The 23,862-nt window shown below is 51.7% G+C and overlaps 9 protein-coding genes across 9 annotated transcripts; 6 read left to right on the top strand and 3 right to left on the bottom strand.

Moving 5' to 3' along the window:
- Positions 1-634: 634 nt before the first annotated feature.
- KD926_004689 (DUF3431 domain-containing protein) lies at positions 635-1,596 on the top strand (the record flags this gene model as incomplete). Its single annotated transcript, XM_053095295.1, has 2 exons — positions 635-885; positions 954-1,596. 2 exons carry the CDS (start codon positions 635-637, stop codon positions 1,594-1,596), a joined length of 894 nt encoding a protein of 297 aa, XP_052950031.1.
- Positions 1,597-2,755: 1,159 nt separating this feature from the next.
- Positions 2,756-4,059, bottom strand: KD926_004688 (uncharacterized protein; the record flags this gene model as incomplete). The annotated part of the gene is made up of 3 exons (XM_053095293.1): positions 2,756-3,657; positions 3,804-3,975; positions 4,030-4,059. The coding sequence occupies 3 exons, from the start codon at positions 4,057-4,059 to the stop codon at positions 2,756-2,758; spliced, it is 1,104 nt and encodes a 367-aa protein (XP_052950030.1).
- A 457-nt stretch (positions 4,060-4,516) lies between these two features.
- On the top strand, positions 4,517-5,732 carry KD926_004687 (uncharacterized protein; the record flags this gene model as incomplete). The annotated part of the gene is made up of 2 exons (XM_053095292.1): positions 4,517-4,696; positions 4,749-5,732. The coding sequence occupies 2 exons, from the start codon at positions 4,517-4,519 to the stop codon at positions 5,730-5,732; spliced, it is 1,164 nt and encodes a 387-aa protein (XP_052950029.1).
- Positions 5,733-6,022: 290 nt separating this feature from the next.
- Positions 6,023-8,462, bottom strand: akuA (putative DSB repair complex subunit Ku70; the record flags this gene model as incomplete). Its single annotated transcript, XM_053095291.1, has 6 exons — positions 6,023-6,130; positions 6,190-6,417; positions 6,477-6,580; positions 6,634-7,480; positions 7,538-8,149; positions 8,202-8,462. The coding sequence occupies 6 exons, from the start codon at positions 8,460-8,462 to the stop codon at positions 6,023-6,025; spliced, it is 2,160 nt and encodes a 719-aa protein (XP_052950028.1).
- Positions 8,463-8,679: 217 nt separating this feature from the next.
- KD926_004685 (ferrochelatase HEM15) lies at positions 8,680-10,036 on the top strand (the record flags this gene model as incomplete). The annotated part of the gene is made up of 3 exons (XM_053095290.1): positions 8,680-8,862; positions 8,943-9,525; positions 9,579-10,036. 3 exons carry the CDS (start codon positions 8,680-8,682, stop codon positions 10,034-10,036), a joined length of 1,224 nt encoding a protein of 407 aa, XP_052950027.1.
- A 982-nt stretch (positions 10,037-11,018) lies between these two features.
- Positions 11,019-12,911, top strand: KD926_004684 (putative tetracycline-efflux transporter; the record flags this gene model as incomplete). The annotated part of the gene is made up of 3 exons (XM_053095289.1): positions 11,019-11,258; positions 11,314-12,766; positions 12,826-12,911. 3 exons carry the CDS (start codon positions 11,019-11,021, stop codon positions 12,909-12,911), a joined length of 1,779 nt encoding a protein of 592 aa, XP_052950026.1.
- Positions 12,912-13,295: 384 nt separating this feature from the next.
- Positions 13,296-16,100, top strand: KD926_004683 (pentatricopeptide repeat protein; the record flags this gene model as incomplete). The annotated part of the gene is made up of 1 exon (XM_053095288.1): positions 13,296-16,100. The coding sequence occupies one exon, from the start codon at positions 13,296-13,298 to the stop codon at positions 16,098-16,100; it is 2,805 nt and encodes a 934-aa protein (XP_052950025.1).
- A 593-nt stretch (positions 16,101-16,693) lies between these two features.
- Positions 16,694-18,016, top strand: erg1 (squalene monooxygenase erg1; the record flags this gene model as incomplete). The annotated part of the gene is made up of 1 exon (XM_053095287.1): positions 16,694-18,016. The coding sequence occupies one exon, from the start codon at positions 16,694-16,696 to the stop codon at positions 18,014-18,016; it is 1,323 nt and encodes a 440-aa protein (XP_052950024.1).
- Positions 18,017-20,016: 2,000 nt separating this feature from the next.
- Positions 20,017-23,588, bottom strand: KD926_004681 (PAP/25A associated domain family; the record flags this gene model as incomplete). The annotated part of the gene is made up of 4 exons (XM_053095286.1): positions 20,017-22,490; positions 22,562-22,780; positions 22,855-22,926; positions 22,979-23,588. 4 exons carry the CDS (start codon positions 23,586-23,588, stop codon positions 20,017-20,019), a joined length of 3,375 nt encoding a protein of 1,124 aa, XP_052950023.1.
- Positions 23,589-23,862: the final 274 nt, after the last annotated feature.

Below are 23,862 nucleotides of genomic sequence, written 5' to 3'. Positions count from 1 at the left end.
CTATGACGGGTCTTATCCGGGCCACAAGAACCGGGTCCTTCAAGCTTAACCCGGGCCTAAGCCGCCTAACGCGTCCCTGGCCACGCACCGAGTGGGCCCTCGCACTTTTGGGGGAGGGACCGCTGTTGGCTCGATTCCGGCCACAGTCCAATGATGGGCAAGATGTTGCGACCCTTTCTGGGTCGCCCGTGGGATTGACTGTACAGCCATGCTTCGCCCTCGACAATCTTGCTCTGTCTGACGTGCGGACTCTTTCCCACCGCTCGGGCCTATGTTTCGCTTTTCGTCCATGATTCTATCTACGGCCACCTGCCATGATCGGCTTCCTCAAAGAGTATATTTGACCCTCCTTTTCCCTCCTTAATCTACGCTTAAGTTGATCTCGATCTGCTTCCCCCATCTCTTCGTCTGATTTTTCGTTGTATTTATTGCTGTCTCATTGCGATCATTGTCATTGTCATCTCCTCAATCCGGTTTTCCTTTGGTCGTTTCTCTTCTCTCAAACCTTTCAATCCCCACCTTCCATCGCTGTGAAAATCAACCGGCTTGTCTATACACCACGCGATCTCTTGACTGGATATCTTTTTCGTGAGGCCTGGGTGGTCTCATTCTCCGTGTATCTTCCTCATTCATAATGAGATGGGGGTTTCGCCTTGCCCTCTGCATCTTGCTAGTGCTCTTGGTGCCCTTGTATCTTATCAAGGCCCATCTGCAGGATCTATGTGACCAGTATCGCGCCGGCGCATACCTGGTCAATTGGCTTCACATCAACTCCCCCGAATACGAAGACGTGCCGCCTGAACATGTTCCGTCGAGTGACAAGGTCATCGTAATGGCGAAGTTGGAAGAGGAGCCGACGGAGTGGGTGGAGGCAGAACTTCCAGAGTATGTGGTTGCCTAGACGCTGTCCCCCTCCCAAGCATGTCACGACACTAATCGGATTTTGTCGCTAGCTGGAAACGCGCGATTTACGTTGTCAACCCGTCGCGTGCAACCGCCGCCAATGAGCACAAGCTCAAGACGCCCCTAAATAAAGGCCATGAGGCCATGGCCTATCTCAGCTACTTGATCGATTATTACGACCGTCTCCCTTCGATCATTGCATTCCTTCATGCCCACCGCGGAGGATTTTTCATGGCCTGGCACGTAGATGCGCCTTTACATGACAATGTAGTGGCCATGCGATCGTTGCAGCTCGACTTCGTCCGGCAAAACGGATACGTCAACCTCCGGTGCAATTGGAATCCTGGATGCAAGGCAGCGCATCGCATCAACCGGCATGTCACCGACACCGTGTGGCAAGAAGTATTCGAAGGCACAAGCACGCCGCCCTTAAACGCCACGATATCGGCAGGCCTGGCCGAGAACGGAGCGATGGATGCGGCGCGAAGCCAAAGGTACCTGCCCAAGCCCAAGGAAATCGGGGCCGCCTGTTGTGCGCAGTTCGCCGTGTCGCGAGAGCAGGTGCTTCAACGACCACGAGAGGACTATGTCAAGTTCCGACAATGGATTATAGACACGGACCGAGACGATGCCAGCAGCGGGCGAATTATGGAATTTCTGTGGCACGTCATCTTCGGCAAAGAATCTGTATAGTGGGTTTCCTCTCCGTTTCACTAGCGGCGTTTAGACGAACTCAAGCAACTGACAATTGGCCAATAGTTGTCCAGATGAACAAGTCTGTCACTGTCAGGTCTATGGAAGATGTTGAGTGCTTTCGAAACATTTGACGACGGGCCTTTGTGCCATTGTATATATTACCACGACCTTTGCACATATGCCAACCCTTTCCTACATACTATGAACGGCCTTCTCGCTAGAACAGCGTTGCCGAAAGATTTCACGAACTCGGACCTGGCTCTTCGGGGACGTATTTTGTCTCATTATTCCTTTTCTTCTTTCCATTTCTTTCTCTACAATATACCCTTGTGTCAGTTTTCTTTCTCCTTGTGCTTCGTTCCTTTCTCTCCAAGTAATACCCATGCATGTCCATCGCGAGGGAAAATTGACCCAGTTTCATGCCCCCCTCGAGCACCTCAAATTGAGGGAGTCGCCAAAAATGGGGCGTTGAGGATTGGAGTTGAACCTTGGCCCTTCGCCCCTGTCACCCAAGCATACTCTAAAAAGCGGGCCCCGACCGACTCCTATCTAAGTGTCACCGTTAGGGAATCAGGACGCGCACCGCCCCCCGTGCTCACCTCTGCAGGATGGTTCCTTTTCCCGCGCTCAAAACTCAAAAGCCAGTGTGCCCACCTAACATAGGCGACCCGTGCTAGTCTGGAGTGTAGGTCTGCAGGATAGTACGGGGTGGTCGTTTACTATTCGCCTTCTCAAGTTCTGCTTTTGGATCGACCTGCTGAGCTTTGGTTGCCTGTTTTCAAACCATTCAGACAATTGGATGTGGCTTTGTTGGCCTGCCTATGGCCAAGAAGTAGTTTAACCAACTGTGTTGTCTCTCTTATCTTTGATACTCTGGTGGCTCACTCTACAGGATCAGATCTACTCAAGTCTAGGCTGGGGCCCCGGAGTTGCCCCTTTGACATTAGATGAAGACAGTCCATCATGAAGCAGTGGTGATTCTAATTCAAATACTGTATCTCTTAGCAGTAAAATAGTGGTTCAAGCGGTTCAGCATTCCGAGACCTTCTAGTCGTGTGTACTTTAAAGAAAATGCGAGATACTCAGTGAGTATCTCCTATACGAGTTATTGTATGTTCCTGACACACGAAAGGTCGAGTTCGGTTCAATGAGGAAACTAATCTCTCTTATCCTCCAATCTGCTGATCTTCCTCAACCTAAAGAAACTGACACCTATCGAAGTAAATCCCAGCGCACAATTGTACCACCAACCGGCCCGATAAGCAAGCAACAACGCATGGCTGGCCATTGCATCGTCGCCATCACCTGCCCTGTCTGCGACCCGCTGCACAAGAACCGCCGAGGTGGCAATACGGACGCTCTTCCCGATCTGCGCCAGCGTGTTAAATACATCCCCTGCGAGGGCCTGCATGTTGTTCGGGAAGGCAGCGGTGGTCACTAGGTCTGCGATAGTATAGATCAGATCTGCGCCGATCGGGTTCAAGGCCATGGCTTGAAAGATGCCCTGCCAATACCCCGGGCCTTCCACACGACAGAGAATGGCTAGAAGCAATGGTGCGAGTCCACTAATCGTACATCCGGCAGGGACAATAAAGGAGGGTCGAAAATAGAAAGCGGCAGTCAGAGTCGAGAGACCACGGATATCTTGGAAGTATAAGGTTGCTAGTTGCTCGCTAGCATTCAGGGTGCCCCAAACAAGGAACACTGTAAGACAAATACTGGTGAATGGGAGGTTAGACCACATGGTGTTAGGGATCAGAGCTGGGTGACCCCGACGAGTTTGATGCCGCATCCACAGGACAAACGCAGGGAGTAAAGCCGCCTCAATACTTAAAATCACAATATAGAGGGGTTGTCGCAGTTTCGTTGTAGCATCCAAGCCTGAGGCTACAGCTAGTACCAATGAAAGCAGCGCCAGGGACATGCTGATAATCAGGGCCCCAACCCAGTCGATATCTCGGCCGAGAGAGACGAAAGACGGCCGGTTCAAGGGTGCATCAATGTCACGAGGAAGGGCCCAAAGGCCGAGGGCAATCACTGCGCCATTTAGGATCGCTGCTGGTAGGAAGACCAGCAACGCCAAAGGCGCCAGGTAGGCAAAAAGATGCCGCCAGGCCGGCCATGGCACAAAGTGCAATCAGCTGTAACGAGTTCGTAGCGAGCCCGGCGCCCAAGACACTCGCTGCTTGGAGGAATCCACCTACAAGACACGCGCGCCGATAGCCAAGGATATCCACCGCAGAGCCGAAAGGGATCAAAGTGCAGGGTAGAAAATGCGAGGCGATTCAAGAATCCGATGTTTCTGGCTTCGAGCCCACTGAAATGGCCATGGAAGGTGTAGATGCCAGATATCCCTAACGGAAGGGGAGGAGCTGGCTAATGCGTGACCTTGAGTACCCACATCACCTTAGCTCAAATCTCAAGGGAAACACTAATGGAGAGAACCAGTGTGTACGCCATGCTGTACTAAAGGAATCTGGAATATGCAGTGACCGGAGCCGCGTAAGATCAGCTGATAAGTCCGCTCGCCCCACATCTATAGGGTTAAGGACTGTATGGACTATGGAGCTATATTCATGCCCATTCACTGTTGTCACAAGTACTCAGCCATCGAGTAGAGCTATTTTTACCTGTTGTTGTTTACCCGCTGTTTCTTTATTTATAAAAAATAACAGACAAGTTCCGTACAATGCCAGAGGACGACCCCCTAAACAGACCAGTGAGGTACAAGGTCCCACGATTCCAACCGGGAAACTACTGGGAGTCTTAAGAAATTCTCTGGGCCTATAACTGGCCAGACCTGGCTTCTAAATGCAGGAGAATACCGTCAGGTGACCGCCTTGGCTTTTTATAGAGGATACTTGCCCTCACAGCATAGTACTGGTTAGTACCCCATCCATTCCTGTCCCAGTCTTCAATGAAATCAATCGTCATGGCGACTACTACTTGGTTCTGTGAAAACTGCATGAAGGCCTTCAAGGCCTTCATGAAGGATATGTTCTCAGTGCGTGCGATTGATCCCACCAAGAGCCGCGTACTGCATGATGCACGCTCAATCATATCAGAGCAAGTATTGACAGGAATCGTTCCTTGTATGGTATGTTGCCCATCGTCCATCCACGCCTCCACATGCTAATAGTTATGACCAGTTGAACTGCCTTGACTTGGAGGGGTGGGAGTACGACCGTCTCTGCGCTGAGTTGGAGGATCTGGATGCCAAATCATTCATTCATCAGTGCTTTGATATTCAGAATGAGCGATGTGAGAGGCACGAATTCAACTCGTCTGCCTGTCATTTAGACCCTCCACAGTTGCTCGCCAACTTGTGTCAGCTCATCGATACTTCAGGGATGAATCCAGACGAAGGTGAACTCCATCGTAGGGACCTCAAGTCTCCACCAACGGATGACCCAACGAGCAAAGAACCTACACGAACGCGCGCTCCGCCCAAAATCACCAGCGCCTCGCCCACCCGCAAGATCCTAACTCTGACAGAGCTTACGGACGTCCCCAGCACCCTCTCTACCACAGATTCTCCGCCCACAACGGCAAACAGCCTCATCCCTACGACATTTATCACGTCGTCCTCTTCCTCGACATCCATCGATTCCGACCTCAACTCCACCTCCGCTTCCACCACACCATCGCCGTCAGGGACGACACCGGTGTCACTCAATCTCTCGACGGGGTCAATAGTAGGAATCGCCATTGGCGCTGCCTTGCTCTGCGGGGTGCTCTGGCTCGGAATCCGATGTTGTTTCAAGCACGGACAAAAACTAGACGCTGCGAAGGATGACCTGCATTCAGAGAGATTGATACCCCTAGAGTTCGCCACAGTTCCCGAAAAGTACGGAAATACCATCAGTGAGATTGACAGTCGAGTGACTGCAAATCCGCCTAGACCTGTACGAGAGGACGTCTATGAATTGGGAGGCGAGCCTGTGGTTGCGCCTCGTCCGGACGAGGAGACACCTAAGATTGTAGCCACAGTTGCGGAGGGAATTAAGCATAAGGAGCAGACAGAAACTGTGGCTGTCAATGAGGTTGGCGGAGGGGGCTTAGGGACTATCCCAGAGGCGGTCGAAGAAGTGAGAAGAGACCAGACGGTGGAAGCTTGCAATCGCATCAAGTGAGACGTGGGTTTCTTGAATAAATGGTCACCCTCGCCTTTTCTTTATTTCATTTTCTGTCTCCATTTGGCATTGGTCTAAGGAGTTCTGGTTGAATAGTGATTGAATAGTAATTCAAAGGTGGCTCATTTGATTTCCCAAATGAATCTCAACTGAGGCGTTGCTTGACCAAAAGAAAATGCCGTAAAGCTTCGCTGAACGACCTCTGGATATCATACAGACTTTCATTAGATAAAAAGTAAAGTTCATCTACCTCGTTACGTCCAAAGCATCAATCTTTATCCCTTGATCTGTCACTTTTGCTCCAGGTACTCCTCCACCCGATCAACAAGGTCTGCCTTCTTCCCGGCAGCCGAGCGACCATGAGAAGTGAGAAAGTCTTTGAGGATGGCCACCGTAAGCTGTACATAGCTGTATGTTAGCGAATCAATTCGAATTTATCTGATGAAACAGAGATTACCTTGGAGAGAGTCCCCTTCTGATAATGGAGACGCACGTCACTTTCAATCCCTTCCGATGAATTTTCAGTCTTCACCTTCTTGGATGCATGTCCACCTCCATCCGCAGAATCAGCAGCACGATCTTTGGCGCTCCGTTTTACAAGAGTGCTCTTGGGACCGGATGATGCTATTAGTGCATACTGCTTCTCGAGTTCATCGGCCCAGGACAGCACATAGTCACCGGCTCGCTAGAAAAAGGGAAGTTAGACTTCTTCTCGAATCATGATGATATCAAGTGGCTTCTTACCTTGTCGATCTGGCGATATTTGGGTATCGTCTTATCTTCTGGCTTTTCGGGGAGATCCTCATCCAAAGCAAGTGCTTGCAGGATGCGGTAGTGCCATTGAAGCGCTGCAAGATGAGTAAGTATAGTCCTTGATAATCAATCAAGAAGGAAGACCTACAGGGATTGGGGTATTTTAGAGGCTCGTAAGATGCCTTTGGGAGTTGAAGTTGCTGGACGACCATTCGCATTTGGTCAATCAGTGGCTCCGGTGCCACGTTAAGACTGGTCTCGGGATTCTGTCGAACGTCGTCGGCAAATGGCAGGGGAACAATCCACATCCCAGGAGGAAACTTCTGCACCCCGGTCTCGTCCAGTTTTTCCTCTCCCGCCAACATGGCACCCAAAACGGGCCCAGCGTTCTTGCGTGGAATGAACCAAACAAGAGCCATCTTTTTGTTTCGCAAGAGGCTCTGGTGTAAGGCTGAAAACACCCTCGTCGAGCCCACAAAGTCCTCCTCCGATGGGTAGATGAAATATGGATGCTTGACGTTGGCCCAGAATGGGAGCGCCGAAAGAGGCTTGAATCCAACAATTCGAATCACTGGCTCCCCAAAGTCTCTCAAAGCTTTCTGCTCGTCGGGCGTAAACGATACTTGGTCACCGCCAAACTTGTAAGCCTTTTTGATTTCCCATTTTTCGATTGTCCGAGCCGTATCTTCTGCGATCTGGGTCGTGGCCCCTTTTACAATTTGAGGCTTTTCACCCCCTAGCCAGACATAGGAATTCCGGGCTGACTCCTGACGTCGGAAGAGAAGGTAGCCCGACACTGAAATCTTGAAGTCTGGCCCTATCTCCAGCGGCATGTTCGAGAAGTGGGCCCGGCGCGGGACGGATCGCGAGTTGATACTGGAAAGCAGAGTGTTGAGTAATGCTATCCCGTCACTGTTGGCTGGAAGGGTTTTGGAGTCGGTCTGTAGATAGGTAGGCGCCTCTGGATCATTCGGAGAGGACTTGTAAATGATGTCCTACCCGAAATGTGAGTTTGGTTCTCATAGATGAGTGGGAGGATAGGTTCGACTTACATCATAGAACTTGGAGCCATCAAACCCATGGTCCGGCTGGGATATCGGGAATAGCTCGATGGTGACGCCAAGGTCGTACAAGTCTTTGGCTCGCACAGCGGCAGCAGAGCGAAGACTTTTGTTGTCGTCGTGGGGGTTATCGTTATCAGTCACTATGAATAGTCGTCGGGAAAGAAAGTTGGGAGCCTTTGACGTGAAAATTTGGTTGGCGCAGAAGAGCACGTTGGCCATGGAAACGCGCTCCTCCCCAGGGACCAATATCTCTCGAGTCTTTCCTTCATCCTCTGCGAGCGCTCGAAGCTCCTTCACCTCCCGTGCCGAAGGAATATCCAGATCCGTGAAAAGGTAGCAATGCGGATAAGAGAGATCGCCGCGACTATTCTCGTCTTCGTCGTAGAACTTGGACGCCTGCGTCCCATAGAGTAAGACTCCCATCATGTCGTGCGGGTTCGAAATGATCCGTTGTTGCATCAGGTGATAGGCGCATTTCAGCGCTGCGGTCGTAGGTGATTCCTCCTTGAATTTTTTGAGATCTGGGGATGGACGAGGGGCGAGCATCGAATCGCTCACTTCGATGGCAAAGAGCACGGCATCTTTGACCGATTTGTAGCCCTAAGAAGGTGTGAGGCTTTTGACTCTATCAGTGAATTTCGCGATGACGTACGGTCTCATCAATCTCCTCTTCATCCTCCACCTGTTCGTCTTCTCGAGAAGGGTTATCGTCCGCCATGGTGAGTTCGCGAGCTTGAAGAAGGTGAACTGTGAGCGGCGGGATTGGATTGATGTGACATGAATTAAATGGGGAGGAAGTAGAAGGTAGCAAGCATGGTGGACTTGGTGCCTGCTGCGGGCGGCGGTGCTGCCTGGGGCTGCCTGGGACGCGAGGCACCCAGGCCGACCGACGCGCGGGGAACACGAACATCATGTGACGACGCCAAGGCTTGATGACGCTCGGTCGGTCCTGATTGGCGATCGGTCATCGTTCCAGCTGGACTCCGGGAGTCTCCCGGCACCGTCCATCCCTCCATCCTCACCACTTCTCTCGCGTTGAAGACCCTTTCAACTTCTATATTGATAAGAGTGATCGGATATCTCCGATTCTAGACATGGCGCTTCGACAGTTTACTCTGCCCCGGCAGTTAATGCGACCGGTGGTTCGCAGTCCGTTTGGTTACAGCAAAGATCTGAGAGCTGGCCTGGCAACGGCAGTGCCTCCTGTGACGCAAGATTCAACCGGCTCGAAGGGGCCGACCGCCATGGTTTTTCTGAACATGGGAGGGCCGTCGACCACGGACGAGGTGGAGGACTTTCTTAGCAGGCTATTTGTACGCCGCCGACGTCTCATGAGCAAACTCCCACAACATTTACTGGTTACTCAATGCTAACTTCCTTGATCGTTTTGTAGGCGGATGGCGATTTGATTCCTCTGGGACGACTACAATCCTACATTGGCCCCCTCATTGCTCGGCGGCGAACCCCCAAGATCGTCAAGCAATACTCGGATATCGGAGGCGGTTCGCCGATCAGAAAATGGTCGGAGTATCAATGCGAGGAGATGTGCAAAATCCTGGATAAATTGAACCCCGAAACCGCGCCGCACAAGCCTTACGTGGCATTTCGCTACGCACAACCGTTGACGGAACAAATGTATACCAGACTACTGGAGGACGGATTCGGAAACGGGAAGGGCGGTCGCGCCGTCGCCTTTTCGCAATATCCTCAGTATTCGTGCTCTACAACGGGAAGCTCGCTCAACGAGCTGTGGAAATGGAGAAACCGCCTCGAGGGTGTCAGGGCAAATGGCAACACTGACCCCGCGGGATCCATTCAGTGGAGTGTCATCGATCGGTGGCCAACTCATCCCGGTCTGGTGGAAGCGTTCGCAAGGAACATTGAAGACCAACTCAAGACTTACCCCGAGGAGAAACGGAACGGTGTGGTTTTGCTATTCTCTGCGCATAGCTTGCCCATGAGCGTGGTGAACCGAGGTACGCCCGGAGTACTCTCCTGAAATGAGACCTGACAACTAACAGCCCACCAGGCGATCCGTACCCGGCCGAGGTTGCAGCAACCGTTCATGCAGTAATGCAACGACTTAATTTTAGCAACCCTTACCGACTCTGCTGGCAGTCCCAGGTGGGACCCAAGGCTTGGTTAGGAGCCCAGACGAGCGATACGGTCCAGGAATACGTCAAGCGTGGACAGACCGACATTGTCCTAGTGCCGATTGCCTTCACTAGCGACCATATTGAGACGCTGTATGAGCTGGACCTCGAGGTGATGGAAGAGGCGAACCACCCCGGCGTCAAACGAGCCGAGAGTTTGAACGGGAACCCGGTTTTCATCGAGGCCCTTGCAGATCTGGCTCAGAAGCACCTCCAAAAGGATGAGAAGTGCTCGTTACAGATGACTTTGCGGTGCCAGGGGTGCAGAAGCGAGCGATGCTTGGAACAGAAGAAATTCTTTGCCGGTGACAAAACTGCGTCCCTGGTCGTATAAAAGTTGTTTTCTCTCCTTGTGATTGTGTGTACATATAGAGGGAATCTCGGGGTTTATGTTTGGCGTTTGTGGTTTCTGTCATTATCTAGAATCGGTCACGGTGGTCTGTAAAACTCCAACTCTGTACAATAGGTAGCAATTTTCTCGGATTATAAAATGCATCCATGGATGTTGTGAAGATGAATAATTATCTAGATGCCTTAGGCAATCCGCCAAACCTTCGCTAAAGGCAACTTCCGAAGATCTCTATGCGAAGCGGAAGATTCCATGATGATTGGTCAGTTAGTTGATCGATCACCTTTCTTCATCAAGCTATTTTGATTAATTTCTTTCTTCATCTTTGGCAGCGTATTTACCTACTACACCTGGCACTCTTCCTACTACATACATAAAGCAGCAATACTACTTACTACTCCTAGAATGACCAAAAAATCTTCACCATCACATATTACAAATATGTAATTTGAAATATTAAAGGTCCTACTGGGGTTCGAACCCAGGCCGTCCGGACGCGAAGATCCAGCCCTCAAAGAGGTGGATTGTCGTCAAAACCGGAAGTCCTAACCACTAGACTATAGAACCTGCTTTGTGTTCAACATCGAACTTGATCGAGTAAGTACCCATGGAAACACTAAGCTCTGCTGTTACTCTTTCGAGCGTCGTTGCAACGTCATGGCCGGGTAGTAAATTATTATCCGTTCTATTCCTGATTACAGGGATTTATCCCAGCTAGTTATCGCCGGAAATCTTGGTAATCAATCCGTCGCAGGAATCGAAATCCGAATTTCGACAAGGACTGAGCCAACTTAGCACTTTAAATAGCCACTGGATCTACACTCTATCCCTTACTTCCATCCTGCATTTCTGCCGAGGCCCCAGTCCTGTCTTTCATCGGAGACAGCCTGCCAATGCTGGCCGACTTCGACACAGACTTCGAGTATTGTCATGATAAACGGTTCCAGCAGACTCAGCAGCGTCGACCATGGATTCCCAGGCCCCTTTGTCCGGGGGCGTTGATGCCGATGCGGAATTGCGAGCCAGGTCGTTCTCTCGCCATGATCCCCAGGCCATTTCAGCCGACAGAACCAAAAACGCGGTGCAATCGCGCGCCCACGAGCAAACACCTCTACTTTCTCAAGCAGATCCTACCAGATCAGGCCGTGACAGTTTCATTTACCGGAGCAGTGGCGATGGCTTTCTGAGCCGATGGCGGCAACCAAGCGTAAGTAATGAAGCTGCACCGGTCGAATGGAGTATTATGTTCTGAATTATGCTAGATCCTATGGCTACTCCCGTTCCTCCTCCTATTTATGCTTGCATTCGGTGGCATAGTTGTCCCCAGGATCAACTTGACTCTTACCCTGGTCTGCAGAGATTATTTGAACAACAAAGCGGCTCAGGACCCTAATTTCACATTTACGCCGGTGATATTTGGGGGTCAGGATCCCCAATGCCGGGTGCCGGAGGTTCAATCGCAAGTTGCTCGATTCCAACTGTATCTCAATTTGACTTCTGCCATCTTGTCGGCACTGGTCAGTCCTCATCTTGGCCACATCTCAGATCGTCATGGCCGAACGCGCATTATGGCTATCACTGCTCTGGGGATGATACTGGCCGAATCGGTTGTCGTCATCGTCGCAGCCGGCACGGAAACCATCCCCACTAACGTTCTGTTCCTATTTGCCTTGTTCGACGGACTCGGAGGCTCTTTCACCAGCATGAATGCCCTTACCTCCTCCTACGTATCCGATTGCACGGTACCACAGAAGCGTAGCGTGTCATTCGGGTACATCCACGGCTGTATCTTCATCGGCACCGCAACCGGGCCGCTTCTTGTGGCCTTCATCTTGAAAATGGCGGGAAGTATCTTCTTTGTTTTTTGCTTCATGTTGGCACTTCATGTGCTTTTTTTATTGGCCGTGTTGTTCGTGATTCCCGAGTCCCTTTCCAAGGAACGACAGCAATCCGCTCGAGAAAAGCATCGGATGAAACTTGCTGACAAAGGCGCTCTTGGTTGGCTTTCTCTCCAGCGGTGGAACCCAAAGAATATCTTCACCCCTCTACTGATTTTATTCCCGCCTGTTGGACGGCCTAGCTCGTTGTTTCCTAATCGTCGGGGCGCGAGTCCGGCTTTACGAAGAAACATCGTTCTCCTGGCGGGCATTGACACCGTTGGATTTGGCGTGACCTTGGGGGTCTCTCAAATTTTCATCATCTATGCCGGCTACATGTTCAACTGGGGCAATGTCGAGTCCAGCTTTTTCATCTTCGTCCTCAGCACCTGTCGGGTCATCACTCTGTTTGCCGTCTTCCCCGCCGTCAGTTGGCTCTTTCCCGGCAAACCTAGACCGGAGGGCACTATTTCGGGCTCTAGTCCGCTTGAGATCAATTTGATCCGCATTTCGCTGTTTATAGACATGCTCGGATATTGCGGGTTCGCGTTGGCAAACAATGGATCGTTCATGATCCTCTGCGGAGCCTTCACGGCCCTTGGAGGGATGGGCATCCCGACGTTGCAATCATCCATCACTCACCATGTGCCTCCAGACCGGATTGGACAGATCCTGGGAGCTAAAGGCCTCCTACATGCACTCTCTCGGGTCATCGCCCCGACCGTCTTCAGCCTCATATACAGTCTCACGGTGGGCAAGTATACTCCGGCGGTCTTCGTTTGTCTGGTCGGTATATTTGGCATCGCGCTATGCACTAGCTTCTACCTCAAACCCAACAGTATGTGTTCCCTCCATTCCTTTATCTGGATTCCTGGCTTACATATCCTGTTTGAGCAGTTGGTCTCGAAACAGACGCTCGAGACTGTCATGGGGAGGCTAATGAAGAGGGCGTAGAGGAGGACGAGAGCCTCTTGCATCCATGACCAGATCGATTCTTGCGAAAGAATTTTTAATTGAAATAAATCATAGAGGACAATGATCCCGCGTTCGAGTAGTACTATAGCCCATTCCTTAGATCTGGACCGTAGACTAGAAGGACTCCGTAGTGGCTCCATCCGGAACAGACCACGCCAAGTCCGGCGCCGCACAGCGACCAAGTGTGCCGACCTGCAAACCTTCCGGCGGCCAAAGAAAAAAACCCGTCCCGAATCCTCCCTCTTTGCAACGATCCGCTCCAATTGCTCCCGCTGGGCCTGAGGACTTGTGCTCCTGAGACCAACTTGGAAATGCTCATGTCCTTTCTTCGATCTCATGATCTATAGGCCATCTTCCATTCCATCGAACGGCGATGCAGACGTTTCACTACCATGATATCTAAATCAACAACAAGCGGCACCCCGGCCGTTCCCTCTCGAAATGCCCTGCGTGTCCTTCGCAGGTTGGCCCTCGCCGGGTCGACTGTCGGTAGCTTCTGCACTGTCGCAGCCATTACCTACGATGTCCATCGCAGAGTTCGAGTCGCCGAGCGAATTGTCGAGAATAAACGCGCCCTGCAAACCTCCGCACCCAACTACGATGCGACTTCCGCGGCGAATAGGCTTTCCCGAATGATGGAGGCGGCCGAAGCAGGGGAGTTCAACGGAATGGATACTTTCAAAGAGGAGGAGTATCGCAAATTTCAACGCATGGCTACTTCCCATAATAATGAAACTGCGTCGGAAACACTTGGTGACGGGCTGTCGGCAAAGGTTGGGTCAGAACCCACGGAGGAGCAGACACAGGCAGAGTCTTTCTTGGGGACTGCACGTTCGTCCTTGATGGGTGCGGCTAATCGGACCTCGCCTCCCGGTTCTCGCTATGGAAAGGCGGACCCTATTCCACGCGAACATCTACGAGGAACGAGAAATATCAATCGACTCGGCATTGCGGCAGCCGACATCGGTGTGGATAAGTCAGGAGAGAGCCCTGGACTCCCCGAGAAGAACTCTGTCGCGGAACGAATGCAAAACCTCCTCGACCACGGTCGGCCCATTGACGCAGCGCAGGTCTTTTTAGATGAACATTCTGCGTCACTGAAGGGCATATCATCGGACAGGCGGGAGCTCGCTATGCAGGCATTCTACGTCAATTGCAAGGAAGGGAATGTGTTTGTTGCCAGGAGCATCTTCGAGCGTCTGGAAGAGGTGGATAAGATCTCTCCGAGCATGTGGAAAGTTTTAATGTTTGCATTGGCAAAGAAAGGCTCCATCGAATCCGTCGCTACTATATACACCCGCTATATGCATAAATTCCAAGTCTCGCCAGATATGGTGGACGTTGTACTCCGCTGCCTACTGGAATCCCATCGACTTACAACCGCCAAGTGGTTCCTTCTGCGGAACCTTCAGGTGGACCGAGATTGTGGCCTGTGTGGCGCCTATCTGACGGGGCTTTGGAAGAAGACGAGAAGTATCGAACTGCTCAACGGACAAATGAAGAAGATATTGTCAATGCTGCCGCGGCTGGGGAAGACCCCCAGCGACAAGCTTTTCAATCCGGTGGTCAAGGCATACATTGAATTCGGTAGACTTGCGGATGCCGAAGCTTTGGTGCGCGACATGACAACGACCTATGAACTCCCACTTCGCTGCCGCACCAAAGGCCTTCTGTTGTACGGCAAGGCTCTGAAATGCGACTGGGAGGGAGTGGAAGCGGGCCTCCAAGAGATGCATGATCTCAAGCTGACGTCGCGGCGGCGAGATTTCACCCCTATATTCGACCGTATCTTCCTCGAGTACTGGGTGTCCCACCGAGGACATGAGATCCGCGATTTTGTCTTCCGCTACATCAACAAGTTCAATATCGTTCCCGATCGAGTGTTGTACAAGCACATCTTGGAGGCATTTGTGGAAAAGGGCGACAAGAGCATGATCGCCGAGTTTACCGCAATGGCTCGCGAGCGCTCCTGGAAGGTTCCCATCAAAGAGCAAGAGTTCTTGGAGATACTGCGTTCTCGTCGTCTGGCCCTCGAAGGGGCCCCGGTGGGCTTCTGGCAAATGCTCCAAGCAGCTCGCGTTAAATATGGAAACGCCGCTACGTCACAGCAGATCCTTGGTTATGACCAGCGTTCATTTCCCATTGCGGAAGTCAACCGCATGCCTCACACCCAGGAACCTATGTCCTGGTATCAACGCACGCTGCAGGCAGTGACCCCCTCGCGACCCGTCGATCAGTATCAAAAGCTCCACAAGCAAATGGCACATTACCTGCACGTTGGCAAGATGACCGACACTTTGAAGTGCTTCGACAATGCTAAGAATGCCAAATTCCAGATGAAACAACTTCATGTCGAGTTGGCTGTGGTAGCTACGCTCCTTGAACACGGTCTTAGTGCCGCCCGCGCGCTGATAGAGACGGAATGGCGCAATATTCGACATTTGGTCCGCTTCATGCCGATCTTCTTCCGTCAGATCACGCAGCTTGAACCCTCCTCCGAGGGTGAGATCGTCAAGTTGGCTGTCCTTCGGTTTTACGAACTCTGCTGGTCTAATAAAAAGATGACCGTCAAGCATCATATCACCACGGCCACAAGCAAGCGCCTGATCGCCTCCGGTAAGCCTGACTGGGCTCTGGATCTACTAGCCACGGTGTATGCGTCTCGCTACCGACGCTCTACCCCCTTTGACGGGGTTTGCATGAAGATGTTTGCACGCGCGTTTGCGGCGGTGGACAATATCCCCGGCATTCGATGGTGCATTCTGACGGGTCTTGCTCGTGGGGGTGCCGTCAACCGTGATTTCGTGGTCGAAGTCCGTCGGATCCTGGGCGTCCTGGAGCGCAATATGGAATCCAAATCTTTTTCATCAAGAGAGGCGTCTAAAAAGGAGGAACAGTTTGCATATCTGGGCCACCTGGCTGACCTACTGGACAAGAAAGCGGAGGGGGATCCTACGGTTTGGGAGGTGAAATCGATCCCGACGCTCAAACGGGCGCATCGTCGACGGTTGAAACGATCGCTAGATCCGAGAAATCTATACAAAGAGAGTGACATCCGACAAACAATCGAAGCCTGGGACGAGGAGTACGAGTTGGAGGCTGCGCTGGGTCGGATTGAATCCAATCCCAAGGCCGCGGCGGCACGATGCACCGAAGCGCAGTATTTAGGATTGACTCAGGAACGGGAGCATAAGTGAGAGAGCACGTCCTTTCTTTTCTCAAATTCCGCTTTATCTGATTTCTTTTTTTTTGTTTGTTTATTCTTTCCCCTTTTTGATTATACTTTTGGTTTCCCTGTCCTGTACCATTAAATCTAGCACTCCGTTGTTTTGTTGGTGTTGTAAGTGTATATAGAGAGAGAGAGGGCGCGCGCTTGTCTGAATAGTGTATAGTTAGCGAAGGCCATAACGTGAGCCAAACCAATCGAGAAGAATCCGTTAATAATAACCCAAGGCCCCCTGCGTCGGAGGGAATGCGCCATCCTTCCCAGAATCAGTCCACGATCGTACGGTGTCTTTCGCTGCCTTAGCGCCCAGGCGGAGGCGGAAGGCTTTCACATGTCACGCCACTGACAAACCTCCACCAACTTTTTCCCTCCCTTCCCCTTTCCCCTTCCCCTTCGCCTCGTCGCCGTCCTCTACTTCATATCTCTCATATCTCGCCCCGGTCATCCCACCTTCCTCTTCTTTCCCGCATTCTCCGCAATCAATTCGGGAGAGGAATATGCTCTGTCGCCCTCGACCATCTACCGACCGCCGTTGACCTCCCTCGTTTCTCTCCTCCCGGCACAATGGCCACCGCCGCCGTCCCCAACGGTCATGCCACAGCCTCCTCCATTGCGGCCGAAGAGCGCAGACGGCTTCACCACCATGGCGACGTCGTGATCGTTGGCGCAGGAATCCTGGGGTGTGCCCTCGCTGTCACACTAGGAAGACAAGGACGGAGTGTCATCCTACTGGAAGCGTCCATGAAAGAACCCGATCGCATCGTGGGTGAACTGTTACAACCGGGCGGTGTCCAGGCCCTCGAACAGCTCGGTCTTCGGGACTGTCTGGAGGGCATTGATGCCATTCCGGCGGAGGGTTACTACGTTTCCTACCTCGGAGAGCCTGTGGTCATCCCCTACCCCAAACCCTCGCCGTCCTCGCCGGCACCGGAGGGTCGCTCCTTTCACCACGGACGGTTCGTGATGAAGCTGCGGGAGGCGGTTCTGGCTTGCCCCAACGTTACGGTCGTGGAGACTAAGGCCACCGACCTGGTCACTGACCCGCACACTAAGCAGGTTCTTGGTGTGGAGTGCGTGACCAAGGAGACCCAGGATTGTTACTTTGGTCATCTCACGGTAGTCGCCGACGGCTATGCCTCCAAGTTTCGGAAACAGTATCACCACCGCGCCCCCAAGGTACGGTCCAGGTTCTGGGGCCTGGAGCTGATAGACACCAAACTGCCTGTTCGCCACTATGGACATGTCTTATTGAGTGATACACCACCGATCCTCCTCTACCAGATCGGAACGCACGAGACTCGGATTCTCGTCGATATCCCGGAGAACCTCCCCTCCGCCTCGGTGAAGAGCGGTGGCGTCAAAAATCACCTTCACAAGGTGACTCTTCCTTCCCTCCCTGAATCTGTCCAGCCCGCTTTCCTCGCAGCCCTGGAAAAGGGCCAGCTGAGGTCCATGCCGAATTCCTACCTCCCAGCTGCGCAGAACCAGACTCCGGGGCTGGTCATACTAGGGGATGCGTTGAACATGCGTCATCCGTTAACCGGCGGAGGCATGACAGTCGCTTTCAGCGACGTGGTAATTTTGCGCGAACTATTGAGTCCCGAAAATGTCCCCAGTTTCGAGGACACCGACCGAGTCCTACGTCAGCTGTCGTCTTTCCACTGGCAAAGGAAGAAGGGCTCCTCGGTCATCAACATCCTGGCCCAGGCTCTCTACTCTCTTTTCGCCGCCGACGGTGAGTGGTTTCCATCCGCTCCAATTTCCCTGAACTCCCCATTTGCTGACAAGTCCCCCCTCTCGCCACAGATGAACACCTCCGAGCTCTACAACGGGGCTGTTTCCGTTACTTCCAAATGGGAAGGATTGAAGGCCCCGTCAGTCTTCTAGGCGGGATCATCAAGAAGCCCGTCGTCCTCTTCAATCACTTTTTCACCGTCGCGTTCCTTTCTCTCTGGATGCTCATCCAGGAAGCGCCCCTGTATAAACTTCCCATGGTGCTATGGCAATGTATCATGGTGTTCTGGACTGCCTGCGTTGTTATATTCCCATACATGTTGATCGAAGCGTTTTGCTAAACCTAAACTTTCCCATTGCTTACGAACCTCTTTGGAGGAGAGATGTCTTACCTTACCTACCCTTCTTGTCTACTACATTTTTGGGGGCACCACCCCCTATCCCGTTTATTCATTTTAATCTTCTCATATTGTAATATTATTTGTTACTTTTCTTTTCCCTCGGCCTGTTCTCCCTCTGTATACTCCACTACGTTAAGCATGTTCGCTCTCAAAGAGAAGATGGTCTCCAAAAAGTCAACTTGAAAATTGCGCGGAATTCCCGACTCGTTATTCGTTATACCCTGTTCAGAATGCCTCTAGACGATAGAAATATATTTCAACCCCAGCGGCAAAAGAAGAAAGTTTTCATTCAACATATCTGGCAAATTCTTTGTTTATTGATTTCTCTCACATAACTATAACTATTCTTGTGTCCGACAATACTAGATATATAATAACCGGAGCCAGATACTTATTAAAGAGCCATGACTACTCCGTACAGAGAAATGACAAACAAAAGCGAAAGAAAATCTCAAGTCAATATTTTTCATTTCGGTTTTTATCTTTATTCTTTGTAAACACGCCCCTATGTAAATCCCAATTCTACATCCGCAGAACCAGTCAATCCCGACCCGATTGACAGACATGATATTTAACAGAGAAAAAAAAAAAAAAAATAAAAAAAAAAAAAATGAAGAAAACAGAAAAAAATAATAAAAAACACAATGCACAATGAACCCACTCGCCTGGCTCCCTGCTATGATGGTATATTGACAATGATAATGATGATGAGTATGAGTATGAGTATGAGTATGTTGGTTGGTGATACCGATGGGATATAAACGTTGAAAGAAATCCATAGCCTGCACGATGTAAACAAAGGGGCTGAAAAACGGAGAATGCTCGGGTTGAGGTCGAGAGTCCACACTGTCACCCAGTAAGAGTGTTTTCGTCTCTTCTTTTTTTTTTTCTTTTCGATAGACCTGGCTACTGCACCCGATGCGGAAGCTTTTTCTTGGCCACCCTGGTCATGTAGGGAAAGCCAGTAGAGCACGAGGTAGGAGAGGGCGACAAGCAAGGCGAGTAAGAAGACAATCCCGTATGCAAGAAAAAAGCAAAAAAAAAAAAAAAAAAAAAAACAGTGACAACGTATGGTGACAATTTTCAAAGGCGAGCAGGGAGTCTGTAATCGACGAAAAGACAACCAAAGTCGAGACTCGACAAATCAAAGGAAGAAAATATAAGAGCCTGAGACACAAATGCCATTCTCACAAGTAACCGGTAAAGTCCCTTCCCAACCTGCCAGAACCTTCGATTGCCAAGGTCTGTTATGAGATCCTGTAAACGCCAATGTTGAACATGTAAAATAGACAAGGACATAGATGGGAAAAGAGGTTGAATAAGGGAGGGAGAAAAGAGAAATCATATACCTTCCATTCAAGAACAAGCAAAAGAAAAACAATAAGAAGGACCTTTGTCGGACTCATGTCATTTTAAATCTCAAGAGGATGCCGCCTCGTTTATACAAAACCAAGTAGCCCAGAACGCCGTGTAGTAACTTGGTTTGAACCTGAGAGGAACAAAATAGAATATCTCAAAAGCCTGTGTTATAAACTGTACAATGTCATACAAGCCTCAGCATGGGGGCTTGGTGAATCCCAGCGATGATGCTAGGAGGGAAAAATGGAGAGAAAAAAGTTGCGCAAAATATCGGAAACCCGGAAGCATCGTGTAATACGGTACGGCGTGCACCGGTCGTTCAGTATTCGTTGGAATATCATGGCCATCAATGGGACATGGAAGAAGAAAGACGTGGGATGCGATGGAGAGCTTTCAGCCGCCCTTTCTCAGGGACTCGTCCGCAGGAAGCGGCTCCGCGCCGGCATGGGCACCTTGTCGGTGATCCATGGAAGACTTAGCATTCTTGCGATGTTTCTTCTTGGTCGTCTGCCAGCCGCCACCAGTATGCGTGGCATGGGAGTCTTGTGTTGTCGAAGCTGTGCCGTTTGATTTTCGCGATTGGTGGTTATTCCGTTCTTTGTTGTCGCCTGGTCCGGCAGAGGTGTGGGCAGCATCCGAGCGACCCTTGTGCCGTGGTTTGTGGCCGTGGCCGTGACCGTGACCGTGACCGTGGCTATGACCATTCGACTTCTCAGAGGTATCGACGCCAGTAGGCCGGCGTTTCCCGGACGATGAGGGAGGATGTGACTCAGTCACCGACGATGCTCCTGGACCGGACGTGCCTTTGTTTCCCGCGGCAAGAGGTCTCTGATGCGAGTTGTCTTTGCCCGATGATTCGTGGTGGGAATGGGCAGGTCTGGGCTTCTCTGGGACGCTCTTTGATGATGCGGGGGGCTCGGAGGTATTCTCGCTGTTGGAGAGGTGCAGATTCTGCAACCGACTTGAAAGCAGGCTTGGCTTGCCGCCATGGCCATTCACAAAGACGTCCGAGTGGCCGGGCTTATGGATGTCGATTCCTGATCGGCCTCCATAGAACGGCGGCTGGTCGATATCCACCGAGCTGTTGTCTTGAAGATCTTGAGAGAACGAATCGGAGACGCTGGCAGGCGTATCCGTGTTGTGGTCATCGGAATTTGACGTACAATGGCTCATGGTGGCATAAGGATCGTAGCCCTCGACCGAGAGGGAAGCGCGATGCTCGCTCGGCGGCACCGACCCATCCACAATCAAGGGACCGCTGCGATCAGCAGACGCGGCATGCCGCGAAGTAGCACGTTGTTGCGTTGAACTCAACTGAGAACTTTGCGTCGTGCCAATCTCTGGTGATAGTCCGGTCCCCTCATGTTGGGCCACAGACGACAGATATTCCTGAGGATTCGTGACGAACGGCACGACACCACCATTCTGCAACGCCAATCCGACTGGTGCTGACAAGGGTGACAGCATGGCGTTCTGATGGTACGCTTGCAATTGCGGAGAAGTGGCCAAATAGTATCCCATATACTCGGCCGGTCGATTCTCGTCAAAGTATCCGGCACGGGATCCATTGGGCAGACTGCTTGGCACGAAAGGGTTGTCCTCCTCGCTTTGTGTGTCGCCCGGGGAGCCAGGGACGTTACGGGGCTTGGAATGCTGGGAACCCTCTATGTGTTGCGCAATGGAATAGATTGGGGCGTATGTGGGAAGCGAGTTGACGGACCGTGCTGGCTGTGAGTGAGCCCGCAATGACCCGCCTGGGGAGCCATTCGCAACGGACGACCGACGGGGGGCACGACGAATATCCGGCATGGCAGCGGCAGCCGAAGGGGAAGGAGGATTTGTTGTACTTCCTGGGACGCCGGTAACGGCCACCGGAAGGTACTGAGAGCCGTAGTACATCTGCTGGCGCACGGGCGTGGTGTGGGCACTTTGGTTCGTTGTTCCAGATCTCGTCCGAGAGGTATCGTCACCCGTAGATTCTTGTTGCTGGGGCATCGGGAATTGCATGAAGGGCTGGCGAATCAGCACGGGAGGAGGCCTTCCAGTAAGAAGGGCCTGGTTTTGCAGCTGCAACCGCAGTTCTTGCTCTTGGGCCTGGAGGATCTGGATTTGTTGGTAGAGGTGGTCATGTAATAGGTATTGTGCCTGCTGGGCCTGAAGGGAGAGTTCGGACGCACTCATGCCGTTATTGGGCTGACGAAAATTATTCGACTTGTTCGGAGTATTCGACGAACGTCGACCACCGGTATGGCCCCCGCGATTGTACTGATTCGAGTGCCGTCCGCCACGGCCACCTCCACGGCCGCCCCGAGAGGACGGAGGCGGAGGCGCGATGATGGGTCGCGGTTGCGGCTGGGGCCTCTCCCATGAACGCTCTTCCTCGGGTGGATATTCATACTGCTCGCAGGCAAGCTCCAGGTTTCCTTCGGATACGGCCTTGAAGGCGCGACGAATTTCCATATGGACGCCCCGGAAGGACGTATCATCGGCAGTGTTTCCCAGGTTCCTAGAGGTGTTAAACGGCTCCTCGACGCAGAGACGATTGTTCTGTAGCAGGTGCCAACCCTTGGCTTCCTTGGAAATCAATTTTGCCGCTCGAACGGAAATGACGTATTTCTCATAATCGAGCTCGTGACCATAGAATCGAAAGAATTGGAACAGCAGATCTCCCAAAGACTGCTTGTTCTTTCGACCGTACCCAGTCAGATTCCGGAGATTGTCGTCGAACGAACACACGAAGCCTTCCGCCGATATCTTCTTCTCGTGAGGGCGAGCCTGGAGACTGGGCAGAACCGGGGGGTCTCGCGTTTGGAGGAAGTTGATGATCAAGCATATCCAGGTGTAGGAGCTGAGCGTGCCTCCGAGTCCTATTGCCAGTGGTCAACATCCAAGAGAAAAAGGGCGAGTTCACATCGTCTGCGTAGGGTCATGAACCTACCAGCATCGTTGAGGATCCTTCGTTTCGTCCAATGTTTTATAATCATCGCCAAGGGTCGTATGCGCTCGTCAATTTCCATATACGTACGAATCATGCGCGTATTTTCCAGGGCCATAGTGTTGTTCACGTTCATGTCACACGCCAAGCGCAGCTCCGGATCCCAAATTTTCACGATGGGTACTTTCGCATGTGAAACACAAACCACACGCTCCATGCCATCTGCGATGAGGGAGGGGGAACCCCCCGAGATGTCAGTGATTGGTCGGGATTGGAAAAAGTTGGGGGTCCCTTACGTCGCGCAAGCACTTCCGCCAGCAGGCAGACGTGCTCCAGCTCTTTATACGTTGTCGTTATACAGATGTCCACTGTTTCGCAATCAGTACTTCTGCCCGCCACCCACATGCGACGACCACATACCATCCGAATCACTCGAGCAGAGTTTATTCCCCGACGACCCAAAAACATTCACTTTAATGTCGCGCCCTGGCCATTGATCATTGAAAAGTTTCTCTAACTTGCGAACAAGTTGACGTCGCCGATCATCGCTCTCCGCAGACGGCAATAACCGATCGTACACCTCCAGCATATCCGCACTCAGCTTTTCTTCCTCTTCCGGATCTAAGCGTTCCTTAAGTCCCTCCTTCTCTTCAGGCAGCAGATCGGCACCCAGCGTGTAAGGCATTCGCCGTCGAAAAAAGGCCATAGCGGTTTCATATTTACAACCCGAGAACGGTTTCCGCAGGGAGGGCGGGATGTGCGTCGTCTCCGAGTGGGTGGACCGAGGGGAGGTACTCCCATGAGGCGGGGAGGGTGACCGGGAGTGAAAGGAGAGGTTTCGCGTATGCTGATACGGCGTCGAGGGGAGGGAGTTCGACTGCTGCGAAGTCAACGGCGGACGAGCGGTTGCCTCGGAGGACGTATCAGTGGACAGGTTCCACGGCATCTTCGAGGCCTTTTCCGACGTTATCGGTGACTTTTCACCTGGAACGGAGGACAATTTAGCATTCCCATGGGGTTCGGAGAGCATATAGCGAATTCAACGTTGTTCGCCAACGTTGGCCTCCACGACGGGGAATAGGATGGAGAAAAAATTGCCGTTCCGGTTTGATAATATAAACGAGGGCTCTGGTGTGCAGAAATCCACCCAGAAACTCGGCTCTCCCAGCGGCCTTTTTTTTAACCCTGATTTGTTCGTTTCTTTGGTTTCCCTTTTTTTTTTTTTTTTCTCGAGATGTTCAATGACCGTGCAAGACACAGTATCCTGGTAGCCAATGTATAAACCACAAAATGACGCAGCCAAC

This window comes from Aspergillus affinis, assembly GCF_023601865.1.
Source record: "Aspergillus affinis strain CMG 70 chromosome Unknown NODE_226_length_25780_cov_83_410186, whole genome shotgun sequence".
NCBI lineage: Eukaryota > Fungi > Ascomycota > Eurotiomycetes > Eurotiales > Aspergillaceae > Aspergillus > Aspergillus affinis.
This window is presented reverse-complemented; position numbering and strand designations above follow the sequence as displayed.